Raw genomic sequence first — 20,198 nt, 5'->3', positions numbered from 1 at the left:
GGCAGCCCGACACACCGCACCTGCCGGGCCCTTCAACCAGAGCACAAAGAAAGCGGGTCCGGGGTGGGGGGGACGGGTAGGGGGTTGAAAGGAGAACTTGGGCAGGGATGCAAACCTGGCCCTCATCCCTTTCCCCAGAGTCAGGGCGACCCCCCACTCCCCCCGTCCCCTGTGCACAGAGCATCTTTCTCTCGCCTCAAAGACATTCAAGGGTTGCCACTTCAGTGTTTTCAAATTTAAATAAAAAGGCCGATCACCTAGTCTGTAACCTGAGGGTGGGGGGAGACACGTGATGATTCCCTTCGGTCCCCTTGGATTTTCCCTCCCCAGCGAGGCGGCCCTGGGTCCCAGCATCCTCCAGGCCCACAGAGCGAGGCTGCAGGTAACTGGCAGGTGCTTGATCAAGGAGAGGCAAAAGAGGCAGAAGGCAGGCCTTCCTCCTCCCCCCTCCTCCTCCTCCCCCTGGGGACCCTTGTGCTTGTTCCGTCTCTCCCAGAGGAGCATCGCCCTGCCTGGGCCTCTCTCCAGAGGGAGGAAGAGGAGGTGGGCAGCGGGGGGGGGGAGGGTGGATGCCACCCTAGCCTCTGGGTAGCTCCCGGGCATTTGGGGATGGGGTCCTCTCTCTATGGCCCCCCGCCTTTCCGCTCTGCTTACAGCCAAGGGAAGGTCTGGGGGAGGGGACGGCTGGGAGGCTCTCATAGGAAAAGTCCCCCCCTCCTCCCCGCCCAGGCAAGGCCAGGGGCTTCTTGGGGAGAAATCAATGCAATTATCCCATGGGGGGGGGGGGCTTCCCACACAGACATCAGCGCCCGATTCCCCAGCAATCCCGTCAAGCTTAGATCTGCACCCACACAGATCCCGAGACAGATGGAGGCGACAGGCAGGGCGGCTGGGCTTTCATAGAACAGGCACAGTCCAGATCGGGATCCTGGCTGCCCCCATCCTCCGGTCTGGATTGGGGGAGGGGGGTGGGCAGGGAGAAGGGCCGAGCAGAGGCAGGGGCCGTGCCCTCCACCACCCAGTGGGGTGCCAGGCAAGAAGAGGGTGCCCCCGTCTCCAGCAAAGGAGGTCTGGGGGGAGCCGGCCAGAGATGCTCCTCCTGGGGAAGGTCAGCTTCCTGCCACGCCAGAGCGGGAGGAGCCGAGGCACAGCGGCTGTTTCGGGGGAGTGCAGGGGGCCTGAGAGCAGAGCCTGCAGCACAGATGGCTGCGGCTGCTGCAGAGGCGCCTGGCTCAGAGGGTGCCCTGTCCTCGAGTGACCCCGTGGATGCTGCAGAACAAGCGGGCAGGGATGCCACCCGGAGAAGGGGGAGACCTCCTCCCCCCAGGGCCCTGGGTCGCCCAGGAGGGACGGCGGGGGCGGTCAAGGGCCCTGGGGGAAGGAATGCTTTTGATTGACGCACTGGGCAGAACCTTGAAGGGGCTGGGGGGAAGGGAGGGAACCCCTCCAGGAGAGAAAGGAGCCACCTGGGACGGGGGAGGAATCTCCTGGCTTTGCCTTCAGAGGTTGTGGGCGCTCCATCCCTGGAGGCTCTTAAGGGAGACTGGACAGCCACTTGTCCAGAGTGGCATAGAGTCTCCTTGCTTGGGGAAGGGGTTGGACTAGAAGACCTCCAAGGTCCCTTCCAACTCTGTGATTCTGTTCATCCCTGCTGTTCATTGGGTGCTTGTTTTTTTAAAAAAACTTAATGTTTTTTTAACTTACCTTTTAAACTTTTCATGATTTCTATACAATCTCACATGGTTTTTTTTAGAGGCTAAAGGAGAAAAAATCTTATACTTGAAAACATCCTTATTAACGGGCAGTCAGAGAAATGCATTGCGTAATTTTGCGGGGGCGTCTTTTAAGAGTGCCCTCCCCGCTTTGGGGAAAAAACCCCATGGCAGATTAAAATTCCCTTTTCTTATTCTTTGGGTAGCAGCCTTCTTTGTGCCTGCAAACACAGGTTGTTTGGCGAGTTCCTAATTCCACTGATCATGTCACTCCAGAACAAGAATTAATTCAAGTCACCCATGGAATAAATAAAGTTTGGTCATGTGACCCCACTCTTGACAGCAGGCTTTCTCTGAGCAGCCTGGGAACAATGCGTGGGGGGGGGATGGAGTCCGGCCCACTTGGGGCGGCCTGAACCCACCCTGAGGCCTCTCTTCACGCGCTCCGAGACCCCACATGGTCGCCCTCTCGGAAGCCCCCAGGCAAAACAGGCCCTGGAACCAAGGAAAGAGGGGCGGGGGGGAAGGGGGAAATACCGCAGGCACTCGTGGAAAATGCCACTTTGTAGGAAAGCTTCCTCATCCATTTCCAATAAAATCCCTTACAAAGGGCATCACCCAGCAAATCTATGGAAATGCTCTGGTTACGTTTCGTATGTTCTAGGAGACAGTAAGGTAGCTGTCGTTTATTACGCACAGCTACCAAAAGTGTCCCAGGAAACTCTTAAGAAAATCCAAAGCTTGTTTACAATAAATCCACATTGATTCTTCTTCCTGGGTCATTTCCTATTTCAATGTTAATAGTTTTATTGTTTAGCCTCAATGTCTCCTAAGCGCATTTGGTTGTTGTCAGTGAAACTGGAAAATAAGTGGGGGGGAAACCCCCACTTCTCTTACCTTTGGAAGCTGCCTGCCACATTCGGGACGGAAAACACCGGCCGACATGCCCAGGCCAAGAACAGCCTTTTTAGCCACCGATCCCGAGATCTTTGTCTGCACCTGCGGGAAAATCTCCTTGAGGGGAAAAGCTAAGAAAACAACGCCTGGCTGAGATTTTTTTAAGGTGAATGGTGAATGGTGTAGAAAGAGAAGAGGGAGGAGGAAGGCAGGAAAGGGGAAGGGAAAAAAGGATCAATTCCATGACAAATCTCACAACAGGAGCCGTTTCCTTTTTCCTTTTCTTTTACTTAAAGATACTTGACGGGGGCTTGCATCCTGCCCCCAAAGGAACATCCGGGGTCTTTAACGGAAGACGTTACTGGTCTCTTTCCCGCCGAGTCTCACCCGAGAGGCCTGCGCGGAGCCTCTCCAGAAACCGCGTCGTTGTGGGCAGCACGACAGCCTGCATCCCAAACGCCCACGTGGAAGCGCAAGAGCCACACAGTGCAACCGGAAAGGGGGGAAGTTTGTCACCCTTTGAAAAAGGGCCCACTTCACTTCAGCATTCTTTCGTGGGAGAGGCAGAGCGGCGCTGCCAGTCACGGCCCGCTTTCCAGGCAGGAGGCAGCGCTTGGGGCAAAGGCGCCAGGCAGGATTTCCAGTGGTTCCTCCTCTGCCTGGCCGGATGGAGACTCGGGAGAACTGCCCTTTCTGCCCAGATCACCTTTGCCTTGAGGGTTGCAGAGGGCGGCAGGGCCTGGGTGGGCAGGCGGTGGGCTTCGGGCAGCAGACTGGCCCCCCCTTCCCAGCCTCAGGCCTTTCCAGAGGGACCCACAGATGGGCGCAGGGGGCCAACAGCCGTTTGCGCCAGGAGGAGAGTCTCGGAAGGGCGGACAGGCCCTCCGGGGGAGGCTGGGACTGGCTGTGCAGCAGGCGGAGCCTCCCTTTCCCTGGGCTGCCCACCCCCCCACTCCCCTCTCCCTGGCAGCAGGCACAATGCCCCCCCCCACATCCCCTCCTGCCACGGGCCTCAAGTCTGCTTGGGACGCTCCCGCTCCGCTGGCCGGTTTGCTTGGGGATCCACGTCTGAGCAGAGCTCCTCGGCCACCCTGCCCCTCCCGGGTGGCAGCTTTCACCCCACTTTAGAAACAAGGCGCCCCTCCCCACCCCCACCCCCAAGCCAGCAGGTGAGGGTTTGGCAAACCTCGGTTCATCCTGAGAAGCCAAACTTAGCAAGGAGACGTTGCTTCGGCCTGGGAGTCATAAAACCCTCCCCGGGAAAACCTCCCGCTCGGGTCTCTGTGAAATGCCATCGCCTGCCCCCAACCCACGTTGCCCCCAAAGCCCCCAGAGAACAGCTCCCAAGTCCCACTGGCTTGCTGTGGATTAGGGTCCCGCCCGCCCCCAGTGGAAAAGAGCCCTCCCGGCTTGCCCCAAAGACGCCAGCTGAGGCGGATGGCAGGGCGGCAGAGCCTTTATCCTGGGCACCTCCGGCGGTGCTTCTCTCGCAGCGGAGGCGTAGACAGAGGGGCCACCGGCTGCCTGGACGAGGCGCCTGCGCAGTTACAAAACAGGTCATCTCCTATTTACAGCGGCAGGGCCGTTCCTGCCCCACAGCGCTCCGGAAAGGGGGTCGCTTATGCCCAGCCGCTGCAAGGCACTCGGGGTCTGCAGGCCTCCCTCGGCCCCTCGGCTGCCTTCGGACTCTCGGAGAGCGGCTTCCTTGCGGCTGGCGTCTACAAAAGGCAGGGAGGGGAGGCGTGAGGAGGCGCAGGCATTCTGACCAGCGACAAGGTGGCATCGGCAACCGCTGGTTCCCGCGTCCTGCTCGAGGGTTGGAGGGAGTCTCGCTGCCCGCTGGCCCTGCAGGCGCCCTCCCTCTGCCCTCTCCCCAGGCCTGAGCAGGGAGGTGTCCTTCCTGGGGGGCGGCGGGGGGGAGGTGGCTTCTGAAGTCCCTGACGATCCAAACCAAAGGGCCTGCCTTCCCCCCGCCCTGAGCTGGGGCTCGAGGTCTGCACAGCGCCTGTCCTGGGGCCCAGGGGAGCGAAACCCCCGGCCCAAGACCCCCGGAGGCTCCGCTCAGAGGCTTTCGGAAGCTGCCTTTGGCTCCCAGACTCCTGGGACTGGATGGGGGCCCTCCTTCAGCCTCCACTTTTGGGTGGGGAGCTGGGGAGGGCCACCTGCAGGCACCCTCTACCCCTGCCCCCCGGCCCCCCCACCTGGCCACTCAGACCCCGAGATTCATCCCGCAATGGCTGAGACCCTTCAGGTTTGATGCCCACTGCGCCTCCTCGGCCGAGTCCTTCCCGGGGGAGACTGGCACGACACTGGCACGCAGCCCCAGTCGGACGCCAGAGGCCTGGTTGACGGTCTCCTCCGCCGGTCCCGGGCAGCCCCTACCTTGGGCTTCTTGAGGGCCTTGTTCAGCCTCTTCTCCTTGCTCAGCTGCAGCCGCGTCCTCTCCAGTGCCTCCTTCAGCAGCGCCTTCTCCTCTGCGTCCCTGTACACCTGGTCAGCCAGCTTGGCCACCTCCGACCGGCAGGCCTGCAGGCTGGGCTTGTTGCTCCTGTGTGGGGCCGGGGGGTAGGCACTCTGAGCTCCTGGCCAGAGAATCGGCCGTATTGGGGGGAGGACCCGCCCCCGCCTTCCCCCAAGCTCCGTGCTCCTGGGCCCTGCTAGCTGAGGGCTCCTCCTCCTCCTCCTCCTCCTCCTCCCAGGTACCTGAAGGGCCCGGCGTCCCCCTCGTACTCCCTCAGCAGGGACTCCTTCCTCTGCAGGCGGCTCTTCAGCTTGCTGATCCTGTCCAGCAGCAGCTCCAGGTTCTTCTGGCGCAGCAGGCTCACCTTCTCCCGCTCGGCCTGGGACAGGTGCTTGAGAGTCCGCAAGCCCATCAGCTGCTCCACATCCATCAGGCTTGAGAGGCCCCGGACAAGGCTGAGGTACTGGGGAGGGGGGGTGGGCAGGGGCGAGGGAAGGGAAGTGAGGGGGGGGGGCGAGGTGAGTCCTCTGACTTGAGGCCTGAGGACAATGGGAAGGCCCACGCCGGCAGCCTCCCCCACTTCCCTACCAGGTTCTCGCTGAGGTCCAGCGCATCAGCCATCTCCAGCCTGGCGGTCCTCTCAGTGGCCACGTTGAGGTCGATGCCGGAGGGCCCAGCTGGAGGCTCCGAGGAAGGAAAGACAGCGAGAGCTCCTGAGGCAGGGCCCGCGGGCACCTCCGCCCTGCCCACCTGTTAAAGGGGCCGAGCCCCAGGACGCCCCCGAGGGCTCGGATTACCTGGTGGGCATCCATTGCCACCTTCAACACCATCGTCGCAGGGCCCTTTTCCCTCGCCTGCTCTGGCTTCTCTGCCGGCCCTTTCCGCACAACCAGAAGCGGCTGGGAGTTATTTGTGTCTACAGAAGGGAAGAGGGGCCCACGTTCAAGGCAAGGCAAGGCTCTGGGTGGAGGGGAGAGCAGGCCGAGGCCGTGTCTGAACAGGACGGCACTTCGGGGGTCAGGGCCGGCACCTCCCGAGCCCTCGAATTCTTCGCTTTTGGGAAAGAGGGATCCAGGGAAGCTCAAGGCAGGACCCCGGACGCCGGAGGCCAAGCAAGCCACCAAGAGCAAGGGGCTTCCCCTGGAGGGAGGGTCCCGCACCCTTGCACTGTTCTTGGGGGACCCCTGAAAGCACTCAGTGAGAAGATGCCCCCCCAAAAAAGCAGATTCCGTACTGCAATAGTTGATGGGGACAAGGAGAAAAGCCGTTGATCGTTTAGACCTTGTCTCCAAACGAGGCCATTTTAAGACTAAGCTGGCTGAGGAATTCTGGGAGTTGAAGTCTTCAAAGTTGCAGAGACCCCGCTTAGGCCTACGGCAGCTCCGGCCTGCCTGTCTTCTGGCATGCCATCCTGGGCGCTCCCCACCCCAAAGAAGCCCTTGGACATATCTCAAAACGGGGGAGCACCAGCCAAGCCCCTGACTGACCCGTGTCCAGTTTCCGGAGCTTCTTGCGCAGCTCAGCCAGGGCCTCCTTCTGCCGATGGATGACCTCCTCGTGGCGAGCGCCTTTGCACCTGGCTCCCAGGTCAGCCAGGCACAAGAGCGGGGGCTCCTGGAAGCACAGAGGCGACCCCCCCGCCCCCAAACTCAGCATGCCCTGTCCAAGCCAGAAGGCCCGAGGGGGTGTGGGGTGCTTCCTCGGGCAAGCTGGCTGTGGGATTGGGGCCATGGGGCTCCTGCAGCTGCGTCAGGCCACAAGAAGCCCTCCGGCCCTTGGGCCAGTTTTTTGTTTCCTGGGGCTGAAAAAACGCTTCTGTGATAAGCCCCCCCCCCACCAAACCACCCACTGTGAAGGGAGAGGAGTGGTGCCTGGGTCCTCCGAGCATTGAGGGTGGGGGTGGGGGTGGGGTGGCAGCCAGAAGGAGCAGCCACCTGTTGCCGTTCCCTCCCACGAGCTGCCTCGCCAGCCCCTCGTCAGCAATTAGAGCAACAATTAGCAATGACAAAACTTGAGGCTCGCACAAAGGTGTGATGAAAACATTGGCTGCTTATGGAGAACTCCACGCAAGGTTCCCCCCGTCCCCCCACAAGGACTCCCGTGGTCCCCTCCCCTCTTGCCTTTGCAGCAGGGGGGGCCTGGTCCTGCAGGGCCCCCGTGGTCTGCACGCCCTTGTGCTGCACAACCCTGGCCGGCTCCACGGCCTTCGCCTCCTGCGCCTCCGCCAGCAGCTCCTTCACCTTCTCTCTGGCCTTCCTGCAGCGGCGGCAGGCATGATGGAAGCGGAGGAGAGACCCTCCCAGGGCCCCTTCCCCCTGCAACTCCCGTTTCGGTCATGGGACTGCGGGGAGGCTGCAGGGGTCGTAAGCGTGAAAAACGCTCCCAAGCCCCTTTTTTCAGTGTGGTGGTAACTTCAAACGGCCCACTAAACGAACCGCTGTCAAGCTCAACCCGCATGGGAGAGAACCCACCTGCAGCCCCAAAGCACAGGGGGGCGGGGGGAGGCCCCCTCACCTTAACTGCTCGGTGGTGGCTCGGAGGTCGGTCTCCCTCTGGGCCAGCGTCCTGGAGGCCTCCGACAGCTCCTCCCGCAGGAGGCCGAGTTCTCGGGCCTGGCTCTGCACGAGGCTCCGCTTCTCCTCCAGCTCCGCTTTCTGCTTTTCACTCAGCTCCCTGCAGAGGGAAATGCCGGGGGCTCCCTTAACTCCCCGGAGCCTGGCCCCCACACCTCCTGGGCTCTGAGAAGGCAGCGTTAGGGTGCCCCCACATCAGCCCCCGCCTTGTGCCTGGCTTCCCCCGGGCTGCTCTGAACCCTGAGAGTAGCTGGCCCTACTGGGGCCAGTGTTTCCCTTAGAGAGAGGAATGGATCCCCTCCCGTTTCTACCTGGAAGAGGAGAACCTTTGACTTTAGGCTTTGGAGGCAAGCCTGGTGGCTGCTGCTGCTGCGAGAGAGGCACAGGGAAAGGGCCTGGCCACTACGTCCCTTCCTTTCCTCTCCTTTGCGCCCTCCCTCCCTCCCTCCCTCCGCTTTCTAACTTTCTGCTTCTTTCGGTGTTTTGGTCTCAACATCATAAACTTTAATAAAAATTCAAGCACAAAAAGGCAGCGGCCGGGTGGGAGACATTAAGAATCTGTGTCCGAAGCGGCACACGTGTCACAAACCGATCACGTCGGACATCGTGGCTCTGGCCTGGCAAAGCTCCCTCTTGAGCTCCGCGACGACCGCCTGGTTGGCCTGGATCTCCTGCTTGGCAGCTGCCAGCTCCTCCCTGGAGAGCCTGGGAACAAAGGCCCCGGGGGCGGGGGGAGAGACAAGAGGGTCAGTTTTAGTGGCGTGGTGGGAGAGGCCCAGGCTTCCTCCATTACGGGAAGCCCCCTCCCTTCCGCCAGTGGTGGGTCGGCCACTGCCGGAACGGGCTGGGAAGGACCTTTCCCCACTTCAGCTGCCCAAACTGAGAGCAGAAACACCCCCGGGGTCTGGATTCCCTCCCCCGCCAGGGAGCGAAGGCCCGACTTACTTCAGGAAAGCGTGAAACTCGTCCATGATGCACAGCCCGGGGGAGGCAGGCAAGGGAGCCTTGCACGGCTCCTTCTTCGTTCCTGGAGGGGGGGAAAGTTGTGGAAGATGCGGGAAGCAGTCTGGACTGTGGCACGTTTGTGAGAAAAACCAGTTTGGTTTTCCCATGAGGGCAAGCCCAAAACTCTGGGAAGGGTCTTCATTTAAACCACGGTTTACTCCGCAGAAGGAGACTAGCGCTAGCCAAGGAGAAGAATTTCCCTTCCCAAACATTCCTGCGTCCACTGAGGGTCTTTTTGGAATGATTTTCAAATTCCCCGGACAGTTTCAAACTCTGACCCATCGCAGCTGGAAAGCGGAGGGCTACAAGGGTGGGGCTGCGGAGGGGTGAACCACCAGCCCCCAAAGCAGCCTCTGGATGTGCTCCCCCCACTGGAGAGAACCCAGGGCCGGCTCATTTACATAGCCCCACCCATTAAGCACCTGGCCCAGCAAGGCTGGCCTGGAACGAACGACCTTAGCAAGGCTTCCTTCCCTCTGGGTGCAAAAGGAGAGGCTGCTGCACTGGGTCACCTAGAGGCAGGCAGGGTTCCTTTTCGCAGCGATTCCCCTGGAGGAACCCTGAGGGGAAACACCGCCGCTTCCCCGTCAAGTCCAAGGCCACCTTCGTCTGGAGCGAAGCAACCTCCCTCCTTCCCTCCCTCCGTCTCTCTAGCTGTCTGTCTGGGGAAGGCAGATTTGGGGCCTTTCGATCCAGGCCCTGCCCCCCGTGCGTCAAGGTGCTCGGCCACCCGCCTGCTTTGGCTGCCCACGTTTCCCTTGGGGCTGTTCGGCAGCGTCCTCAAGGGAGACGCACCGCCCCTCCTCCCGCCAAGGAGGACCCTGGGGCGCCTGGTGAGACCGGGCTCTGCCCTGACCTCTTGGCTGGGCAGCGCCTTCCTCCTCCGCCTGCTGGGCAGCGCTGGGCAGCCTCTTCTCCAGCTCCACGATGGTCCTGGCGTGCTGCTTGACCTGCTCCTGGTACTCCGAGATCTCCCGCTGGTGCTTCTGCCTCAGCGACTCGGCCTCAGCCTCCAGGCCCTGCAGCCGCCTCTCCCAGACCGACAGCTTCTCTTCCGCCATCGCCTGGCAGAGGGAAGAGGCAGAGGGGCGCCGCTGGGCGTGGCCTGCCCTCCCTCCGAAGCTGCCCCGGAGAAGGCCGCCCCCGCCCCCCCAATTACCTTTCCCCTCTTCGCATCTTCCAGAGACCCCAGACTCTCCTCCACCCTGGCGTTTAATGTCCTCTCCAGGTCCCTTCTCCCTTCCATGGCCTACAAGGCAGGCAGGGGAAAGACAGGTGAATGGGGGGGGGGGGCATGCTGCCCTTTTGGCCGGCCGGCCAAGGTTTGAAGAATGGCCACAGGATACCCAAGACGGGAAGGGCAGGTCGTGGAGGTCCAGCCAAGGAAAAGGTCGTGCAGCCATTTGCCCCGTGCTGGTGGTCGGCAGCTGCCTTTGGCCACCTCAGGGCCCTGCAGGGCAGCCGCAAGGAAGGCAGGCACTGACGGCCGCCGAGGAAGGAACTGCGCCTGGAGGACTGATGGGAACAACGCCCCCCCGACCGACACACACACACACACACACACACACACACACACACACACACACACACTGTCTGCAAGAGGAAGGCAGGGCAGGCAGCCCTCGGCTTACAGCAGTTCGTCAGAAGTTGCACTTACACTGTTCAAAGTTACAACAGCAGTGAAAAGAGTAGAGTTTTCCACACTTATGACCGCTGTGTGACAGTGTCTTTAATTTAACAACTGCAGTAATCCACTTAACAAATGTGGCAAGAAAGGTCATAAAATGGGACAAAACTCACAAATTTCTCATTTAGCAACATAAATTTGGGGCTCAATTGTGGTCGTAAGCCGAGGACTCCCTGTATTCTTCCCTGCCTGAGTGCTGCCTGAGAAAACACGTATTTGCTCAGATTCCCCGCACAGCCTGGGTTACTTTTGGTCCCAGGTCACAGCCCCCCGGAACCTGGAGAAGCTCCCCCGCAGCCTCCTCCGTCTCCGTGCCATCCTCCGCCAGCGGTGGGAGGGCGTGAAGAGGGCTGCGCTGGCACCCACCGCGGAGAGCTCCTTCACTTCCGCTTGCAACAGGCGGCCCCTTGTCCTCTCCTCTTCCAGGGCTGCTTTCAGCTCAGCTCCTTCCAGGGTGGCCCTCCTCTCCAGGATCTGGGGGAAAGGGTGCGTGCCTGAAAGGAGGGCTGGGGGCTGGCAGGAGGGCCCCCCAGACCCACGGCTCCGTCCTGACAGGGACCGGGCCCTTCAAGGCAGCCCCCTCGGCTCACCTCCTTCTGCTGCTTCTCCTCCTCCCGGATCTCTCTCTCGGGCCTGGAACGCTCCCTCCAGCTGCTCCCTCAGCGCCCTCAGCTCCTCCCGCAGGGTCGAGTGCTGGGACTCCTCTGCCCTCCGCAGCTGATTCTACGGGGGAGGGGGAGCTGTACCCTCAGAGGGGCTGAAGTTGGTGGGGGGAGGATTGGCCAGACAGCGGCAGTTGCCCTACTCCAAAGGGGGCGGGGGCTTTACCTGCAGGGCCTGGACCCGCCCCGTGACGCTGTGGTGCTGGTCCAGCAGCTGCTTCATGTAGGCGGCCATTCCTGGCAGAAGGGAGAGCGGAGGTGAGGCCAGGCACCCACCGAGGGCCGCAAGTATTGGGGGAGGGGGGCATTCAGTGGCCATCCTGAGACTGGACCCTCTGGGCCTAGGGGGAGGCCTGAGCCAGCAGGGGCCATGCTGCCCACCCCGTCTGGCTCTCCCCTCGGGGGCCCAGCTCCGACCCGGCCCGCCTGCCGCTGCTTGGGTGCCCTCTCAGCTGGGCAGCTCAGCCGAAGGGAGGGGAGACGGACCTGTGTCGCCAGCTGGGGCATCCATGCCCATGTTCCGGAGCAGCGATTCCAGCGCTTCCACCCAGCCCAGCACACTGTAGAGGATGCGGGCCAGGGAGGCTTGGATTCCTGACACCGGGGGGGCCAGGGGGGCCAGGCTCTGCAGCTGGCTGATGGCCCCCTTCAGGCTCTTGGCAGAGAAAGAGGCCTCCAGGAGCCCCTGGGGCAGAGAAAGGGGGCGGGGGAGAGAGGCTGCCTGAATGGGCAGGGCGGGAAGCAGCCCCGTCCCTCTTGGGGTCGGGGGATTCCGGGGAGGAGACGCCTCCCCACCCCCAGGCCAAGGGAGAGTTTCCACTCTGCAGCCAGCCAAGGTCAGCTCTGCCCCGGGGTGGCGGGAGGGGGCCAAACTCCCGCTTCCTGCCAAGGGCAGAAAGGAGACTCCGCGCTGGACAGACTAAAGTCCCCCCAGGCTCATCAGGGCAGGTCCTCCCTGCGGGTAGGGTGGGGGCAGACCTGGAATCCATCAAGCAACTTCTTCAGCAGGGCCAGGTTGGATGAGAGCTTCTCCATCTCCAGGGCCTTGATCTGCGCTTCCTTCTGCAGCTCGGCCTCCTTCTGCTCAGAGCCCTGCTGGCGCTCCTGCGCCTGACGGATTTCCTCAACGATCTGATATTGGGGGTGGGTGGGGGGAAGGAAAGTGGGAGACCGAAGAGGCGCCTCCGATCCTGCTTACAGGCAGTGTTAGGTTTAACTGAACAAGGATACCCGCCCCCCGCCGCCCCGCCCTCCACGAAAAGGGGAGCCTGTTACCTGCTCATTGGTTAGAGCTTTCTCGGGAAGGTCAGGAAAGAGGGCCCTCACCACCTGGTTCCGGAAACGCTGCGCCTGGGAGCAGCAGAGTTAAATGGCTGGAGGAAGCGCCCCCTCCCCTGCGCCTCAGGTCAGCTCGGAGCCCAAAGAAGGAAGACCCAAGGGAGGAGGGGGAATACAAGGCAGGCAGGTGGGCGAGGGGCTCCCTGGGGAAGACCCCCGTGGGTGGGGGAGGGCCGGGAGGGCACCTGGCGTACCTGAGCGGCTGCCTGCTCCACCTCCGAGCGCAGGAGACGCTCTCGGCGGCCCAGCTCCTGCACCTGCTGGGCCCGCCTCTCTGCCTCTTGCTTCAGCTCCCCTTCGGCCTGAGACACGGGGGGGTGGGAAGAGTGAGGCCACGCAGGGCAGGCGCTCAGTTCTGGTCAGCGCCTCCAAGGGCAGAGCCGCCCTGCCCACTCACCCTGGTGGCTTCGGCCAGCCTCCGGGTCAAGGCCTCCTGCTCTGCGCAGCGTTTCTTCACCTCCTCCTTGGACTGGCCGGCCTGCAGCTCCAGCTCCGTGATCCGCTGCAAAGGCACCAGGAGAGGGGGGGGTCAGGGGCCGGGCACCCCACTGGCCCTGACGACCGAGGGACCCGGTTAGTGCGTAAGAAAGGCAGGGGGAGCCTTCCTGGGCAAGAGCCTAGGAGGCTCCAGCAGCCCAAATCAACGGTTTCCACCTTTGTGCGGATAAAAATAAAGTAGCGGAGGGAGGCCAGTTGTGGTTGAGACCCGATTTCTGCTTCCGTGATAAGGGCCAGAGGGCTGAGGACAAGACGACGGCTCCAGTGCGCAAGGAGGGGGCCGGCCTTTTTAAGCGGGGGAAGAAGCCCTGGGAGAAGCAGCCGGGTGTCCGAGTGAGCCCAGCTGCCCTGGGCTGGAGGAAAAAAGGACTCTGACCAGGGCGTCCGCTAGGGGGAGGGATGGGGCTCTCTTCTCTGGGGTGGGGGGGCTTCTGAAGAGCTGCGGCTGGGCGCAGGCGGAAGGATCGGAGGGCTGACTCACACTCTGGTGGGCACTTAGGTCTCTGTCCCTGAGTTCCCGCTGGGTCTCTGCTTTAATTCTACAGCACTGGAAAGAACAGCAAGGGAGGGAGGGAGGGAGGGAGACGCGGTCAGCCAGCGAGGGAAAGGCCTGGCACAGGACACCCACCCACTCACCCTGAAAATCCAGGGAGAAGGCTGGGGTTCCTCCAGCCACCCCACTCCCTCCCCAGGCCCCTCCGGACCAAGACAGGCGGGTGGGAAGGAGGCCGGTAACTGACCAAGCCAGACGCATTAGGCCAGACTTGCCAGGGACCCCCAACCCACCTTGAAGACCCTGCAAGGCGATGGTGGTGTTATCGCAACAGCCCCTTTCCAGAGTCCACCATAAATAAACCAGCCTGGCTCCTTCTGGCTTCCTTCCTCCAACCCGCCCTCTCCCCTCCTTTTTATTCCCAAACCCTTCCAGAATTGGTTTGGTGCTTCCGGGGGACCCGGGGATTTCGTTGGCCGTCCGTGGGGTCAAACCCCGTAGCTTTTAAGAGGGACTTCTCCCCTTTAACCTATAAAAGACTCGTTCTACAGGACACTAAGACAGCAGCCAAGGGGCTCCTTTGTCTGCCCAGGTGCTGAAGGGGCTACGGTGTGTGTTTTCCCAGGGAGGCGCCCTTAAACTGCCCTGTGAATAAAGCTAGCAGGTTCCCAATCGGTTTTCTAGTTCTGGGTACACACTCCGTGCAATTCGGCACATCCCACGACAAACATTAGCAAAGGCAACTGATAACTGCCGACACACCCATTTTAAAAAATGACACAGCAGGAGAACTATTTGAGGCGTACAAGCATTTTGCTGGCTGGCTCCTGAGGGCTGAGAGGGTTTCCGCCTGCAGTCACAGCCATCTGCAACGAGCCAGAAAAAGTTCCCCGTTTGTGCCCTCAAGAGTTACCTCGGAAGATACGGGCAAATGTTGCTTTTAGCAATAGTTTTTGTACAACTCCCATCGTAACAAAAGTTTTTAAAAGGATAATAAAGAAGACAGCGAGATGCTGCAAATAATTAGATCGCTAAATGAATGTAACAGAACCTGATTAAAACAGAACTGAAGGGATAAATCAATTCAAAGCGTTACGAATGCACAGTTTTTCTACCAATGAAGTTTATCTCCAAAATGCTACAGCTAACTATTAAAACCTATTTACTTGCTAATCCCAGGTTGAAGTTAAAATTAGTTGTTTCCCCAGCAAAAATTTAGTTCTCTCCATATCCTTACTAAACCGGTGTCCCGCAAATCACTTGTCGTGTTCTATGATGCCTCTGTCTCTGACCTGCTTTTTTATTCCTGAAGCTGGACAGCAAAATAATCCCTTCCAGAACTTCAACAGCTGGAAAAGGAAGCCAAGCCTGCCCGAGGGCACTTAGGATTTATTTCTTGGGAAAGAAAAAATGGGAGGCAGGAGGGAAGAGGGAGAACGAGGAGGCAAGATTCCGGGAAGGCCTCAGCAGGGCAAGAAAAGCCGACTGGACCTGCCTGCAGCACCTGACTGACCAGAGAGGTCTGGCCCCGAGGGCCCCTTGAGCGCCTGCAGAGAAGGGGAGCTTCTGTGTCCAGAAGGGGACACCACATTCCCGTTCTCAGCCCAGCGGGAGAAAGCCACAGGGCCTGCAGGACCCACTGACCTGGGCGGAAACATAGGCCAGCTGGCTGTCCTTCTCCCGGCTCTCCTGCCTCAGCTTCTCGGTCTCCGTTTTCAGTTGCTGGATGCGCTGCTCCTTCGAGACCACGTCCTTTTGCAAACTGGTCACCAGTCCTGCAGGGAGCAGCAAAGGAAATCCAAAGCCATCAGCTCAGCTGCCTCCAGCTATGGGGACTTGGGGGCGGGGGGGATGGGGGGGAGAGAGGAGGTTAACTGGAGAGGGTGGGAGGGTGAGGGAAATGGGCTGTCAAACGCCGAGAGGAGGAGAAAGGCGGCCTCCCTTAGGGATCCTTTTCTCTCACTGGTTCGCCTTCTGACTGAAACTACTGCCCAGGAGACCTGCATGGAGCCAGGATGCGGGGGTCCCCCTGTCCCGTCCCCGACTTTTCCTCTTCCAGTTAGATCCCCTCCCAGGCAGCCTTCACAGGTTTTATTGGGAAGATTTTGCAGAAATGGTTGGCCATTGCCTCCTTCCTGGGGCAGAGAGGGAGGGGCTGGCCCAAGGTGACCCAATTGGCTTTGTGGCTAGGGAGGGACTGGAATTCCCCATCTCCCGAGGTTTGGCCCGATGCCTTCACCACTGCACCACACTGCCTCTCCCTCCCCTGCTTTAATCCAGCACTGTTCTGGGACGATAAGCCTTCTTCACGGGGAGGAGGCAGCCACACTGAGGGACCTGTAACAGCCCCCGCACCACACCCCCAGCGGAAGGAGTGGGTCCCCTCCGTGAAGGATGGTGACATCCAAGAGCCTCTCTGGGAGTCTTTCCCAATCCCCTGGTTTTCCTGGCGGGGCCCTTCCTGAGGCTTGCTCTCTATGGCCTTCCTCCTGGTTTCACAGGGACTAAAGGGAGCCCAAGGCAGCGGGCAGCACCTGTGGTGAGCGCATGGCTCTTCTTCAGGGCTTCGTTCTCCTGCTTCCAGTGGGCGATTTGCAGGTCGCGGTCCGAGAGGGAGTGGCACAAGACTTCGCTGGTGTTTCTCTGCAGGCCGGTCACCTGGGAAGAAAAACGCAAGGGCAGCAAAAGAGGTAAGTGCCTCCTGGCCCCTGAAAGGAGGCGCTTGCACTGCCCGCGCACCAAGGCACGCTTTGCCCACCGACAGTGAGAACACGCACGCACGCACATACACGGGACAGCACCATCGCCACATTCCCCCCCCTCCCCCACCTGCTCCTTCAGCCTCCTAATCTCTTCGGCCTTGGCTTCGGAGTCTCTGTCGAGGCTGGCCAGCTTCTGATGGAACTCGGTGTCCTGTTTGGCCAGAGTTACCACCACCTTCTCGTTCAAGGCCGAAATCTCGTGCTGGAGCTCTGCGATCAGCGTGTCCTTGCGGCTGCACTCGCTTTCAAAGGCAGACAAGCGGTTGATTTCCTCCCCCAGTTTCAAAATGGTCTCTTCCTGCACAAAAAAATAAGTGAATAAACCAAACCAGAGAGGAAAAGGACCCTATTCTTCTTCTCCCCTGGGAGGTTTCCGGCTAAACCCTTCCGCAAATAATTCTGCAACTCCCTTATGAAAGCAGGAGCCAGAGGGGAAGAACCCCTTGGACCACAAGTTCTTGCCTGGGCCAAAACCTTCCTTTTTAAGATTTTTTATTTTTATTTTTAATGACAATACTTGAGGCTGATGGTCTCAAATGGCTTCCTACAACTCAGCGTCAGTGTGGAGAAACGGGGACTGCCTGGAGGGAGAAGCAGGCTGGCCTTGCCTAGGAGGGCCTTCGGGGCTCCTCACACTTGGGGAAGGGCATAAAAAGCAGAGTTCCTCACTCACCTTCTCTTTGAGAAGCCCTTCCCCTGGGCGGCTGCTGGCGAGAGGGCCAGGGAGGGCTCCGTTGCCTGGAAGAGAACAGAAAAGAAGTGGGCGGCCCATTGACAGAGACACGGGGCCTCCCTTCTCCCCACCCCACCCCACCCCCATTGCGAGCGATGGAGTGAAGCTCAGATCCAAACTCCAGGTTCGGTTACTGCAGGTAGACTGCCTTGCTCGGTCCCCCGTACCTGTGAGGGAGGCTGGAGGCCAGCTGGAAGGCTCAGGAGAGAAGGCAGAGGAGGAGACGGTCCTGCCCCAGGAGCTCCCAGGCAGCCTCTTTCGGAGGGGGGGGCGCGGGGAGGTCCCGCTTGCTGCGGAGGGCCAGCTGGGGCTGGCGGGTGAAGACTGCTGAGAGGGAAGCAATGGAAACTGGGGAGCCGCTGTTGCCGATGGAGGGGAGGCTGTCTCTCTAACCACCTGGATTTGGCCCGGCCAGGCAATGCGCCGATTCACCGGAGGATAAGGTGCCTGCTGGAGGACATGGGAGGAATCTTGTCTACCCCCACAGCCTTTCCCAGGGGGCCCAGACGCGGTAAAGGTCAGCTGGCTCACCTCATGCTCCGTGAGGATTTGAGCTAATTACGCACCATGCTCTAATTCCTTCGAGGGAGTTGGTCAGTTAAGGAATATGGAATATGATAAATAGATGGCCTTCATCCCACTGGACAGGCAGGAAGGTCACTGCGTGGGTGGGCGGGTGGGGGCAGTGGCTATCATAGGAGGACAAGAACGCCGAGGCTGCCAATGGGGGACCTTGCCCAAGAAAGGACCCCCAGGCGTGCTTACCCCACCCCCCACCCCACCCCGCCAACCTTCACAAACCCTGGACCGGAAGAGGCCAAATGTCAGCGGCTGGGTGTGGAAGAGTGGGCTGTCCAGCCAAATTCCTTGGAAGCCGGAACATTCCAAAGACAGAAACTGGGCCTTCTTCCGCCCGAGTGGAGTCCGGGAACAGGCAATTCAGCTCCCATAAGCCCGGAAATCGCCATGCCAGCCATCCCTCGTTTGGGCCAAGCCGTTTCCCTTTAGTGGCCGGCAGGGCCCAAGCGGGTTCTCCGGTGGGGAGAGGAGCAGGCTCTCCGTCGCCACCCCCTCCCTTACCTGAGGTGGGTGGTCCAGTACCAGCTCAAAGGTTGGCCCGCCGGAGCCGAAGCGCAGGAGGTCTCCCGGGCCCACCTTCACGGCCACATTCTGGATCTGGCAGTCGTTCACAAAGGAGCCGCTGCCAGTATTGAAGTCCCGAAGAACAAAGCTATGCTCGGCGTCACTGAACTCGAGGGCAGCGTGGTGGTCTTCCAACCCTGGAGACTGAAGTGGGGTGAAGAGGCTTTTTAATCTAACTGCATCCGGAGCACAAATGAAAGGCAAGACCATCCCCAGGGAGTCAGGGGGGCGGGTTCGTCTTTTTCTCTCTCACCACTAAGATTTATGCTTTTCACACATTCAAGTCAATCATACTGCATTCCAATGTCCGAAACCAAAAATCAGACTGCTTTAAATAAGACTGTTGTGAGGCAGCAGAGAGACAAAAATTCCAGTATGCCAGCATTAGCTTTGGAAGAGGGGAGGAGGGCTCTGGATCATTTAGCAGATTTGACCTCTGTCCTTGGCTTCCACTTTTTTAGGTAGGTTCAAGAACTTATTGGAGCCCGCAAACATCTGGACTGAGAAGTGGCCTGAAACCCCTGGGTGACAAGTAAAAATTAGCAGCAGTTAAGAATCACCGCTGTGGTGTCCAGTTAGAAACTGGGAGCCTGGGAGTTCTAGTCCCACCTCATGCACAAAGCCAGCTGGGTGATCTTCGGCCGGTCACTTTTTCTCATCCCTAGGAAGCAGGCAAGGACAAAGCACTTCTGAAAGTCCTTGCCAAGGAAAAAGCAGAGGCTTATTCTGGTGGCCTCCAAGGATTGGATGGGATTGAATGGAAGAAAAAATGGGATTGCCAACCCGTTGGGCCTTGGCCCTCAGCCGGTAAGGTCTGCACCCAGCAGCCAAGCCAGTGTGCGTGCATGTGAAAGTGCAGCTCCCCAATCCTTGTTTCCCCCCCCCCCACACGATCTTTTTTGAACCAGCAAGTCCTACCGGTCTTCCCCCTTTTACGTTCAGAGTCAATCCCTTGCTCAACATGAAGCTTCTTCTTTAATTCTGAGATTACAAGTTTGAAGAGATTCAACCGCGTGGGAAATATGGGGGGGGGCTCCAGCCCCCCACCAGGGGCGAGACCAGATTGTCCCACAAGGAACCTTTGGGGCCTTTACCTTAAGAACGATGTCCGAGTCCTCATGCTTCCCTATTGTCGTAATCTTTGGCCTGAGCGCCAAGACACCGTCCGAGCTCCTTAGGAAGGCCTTCATGCTCTCTGGGGAGAAAGCCCAGGCGGAGTGTTTGAGAGACCTTTTTTTTCTTTTTTTTTTGGGGGGACACACAACTACACAAGCCGCCCTGGGGCAACGGCCAAGGCAGGTTCTCTCAAAGGGAATGGGACCCAGAAGAAACTGGCCACTTTTCTTTCGTTTTTGCACCTGGCAGCTTTGCTTAAATTGGGAAATGCCCATCAGGCCCCCTCGCCTCCCCGCCCCCTCTGCCAGCCCTGGCCTGGGGGGGGCGGGGGGGGCTTGGCTGGGAAAGGCTCCCGCAAAGGAGGAGGAGGAGGAGGACGGGGGGGGTGTGGGGGGTTTCCCTGGAAGAACCAACGTTTTATTCCTGGCCTTTAAATCGGTTACTCGGGTGATTCAGCCCTGCCTGAGCCCCCCACAGCCCCCCCCAAAGCTCTGCGATGGGGGCCCAGGACGCGAGGTGGGGAAATATGGAAGGGCGGGGGGCTTCCTGAAGAACCCGAAACCGGAGCTCTGTCCTCTGCGGCCGGGCGCTTTCCTGAGCCCACCGTCCCGGGCGAGGAGGGGGCCGGACCCAGCGGGGCCCCCCTCCGCTCTCCGTCCCTCCCTCAGGGATCCAGAGCCCGCTTCAAAGGCAGAGCCCCCCCCGCTCCCCGAGAGGAGGCCCTCTGCACACGAAACTCACCGCGGGGCTCTCTGCACACGAAACTCACCGCGTGGTAGTCGAGCGAAGCCGGCGCAGGCCCGCTGAGGCGACGACCCCACTCCCGCCAAGTGAAACCGTACCCATGGCAACCGTACCTTAGGCCACACCCTTCCGCCGGAAAGAGCGCGTCTCCGCGGCAACCGGCATCGTAGTGGGCCGAGGGGGTGTTCCCATGGAAACCGAGCGCAGCCGGCAGTCTGGCGCACGCGCAACTAGCGCACCTATGGACGAGCTTTGAGCGAGCGGCCCCGCCCTCAGTGAAGCTCATCGCTCCCAGGCGGACTTCGACTCCCAGAACCCCTCAGCCCTCGGACCTGTTCACACAGCGTGCCAAGTTATTGCCCTATGGCACCTTT

General features: G+C 60.3%; 1 protein-coding gene across 1 annotated transcript; it reads right to left on the bottom strand.

Annotated features, from left to right (window-relative positions):
- Window positions 1–3,575: 3,575 nt before the first annotated feature.
- FHAD1 (forkhead associated phosphopeptide binding domain 1) lies at window positions 3,576–19,931 on the bottom strand. The gene is given in 30 exon segments (XM_087915152.1): window positions 3,576–4,327; window positions 4,992–5,157; window positions 5,313–5,533; window positions 5,659–5,754; window positions 5,868–5,986; window positions 6,558–6,684; window positions 7,191–7,326; window positions 7,585–7,744; window positions 8,233–8,339; window positions 8,589–8,670; window positions 9,505–9,712; window positions 9,808–9,897; window positions 10,702–10,809; window positions 10,926–10,968; window positions 10,970–11,058; window positions 11,164–11,234; window positions 11,484–11,682; window positions 11,976–12,128; window positions 12,273–12,347; window positions 12,530–12,637; window positions 12,733–12,837; window positions 13,315–13,380; window positions 14,971–15,101; window positions 15,861–15,984; window positions 16,156–16,386; window positions 16,762–16,826; window positions 16,989–17,271; window positions 17,902–18,108; window positions 19,059–19,159; window positions 19,850–19,931. Coding segments are annotated over 29 exon segments (3,765 nt in total). The 5' UTR covers window positions 19,155–19,159; window positions 19,850–19,931; the 3' UTR covers window positions 3,576–4,228.
- Window positions 19,932–20,198: the final 267 nt, after the last annotated feature.

The sequence above is a fragment of the Pseudonaja textilis genome, chromosome 18 (assembly GCF_049901715.1).
Source record: "Pseudonaja textilis isolate UNSWEBS1 chromosome 18, rPseTex1.2, whole genome shotgun sequence".
NCBI lineage: Eukaryota > Metazoa > Chordata > Lepidosauria > Squamata > Elapidae > Pseudonaja > Pseudonaja textilis.
The sequence above is the reverse complement of the archived record's forward strand: the minus strand, read 5'-3'. Positions and strand labels throughout refer to the sequence as shown.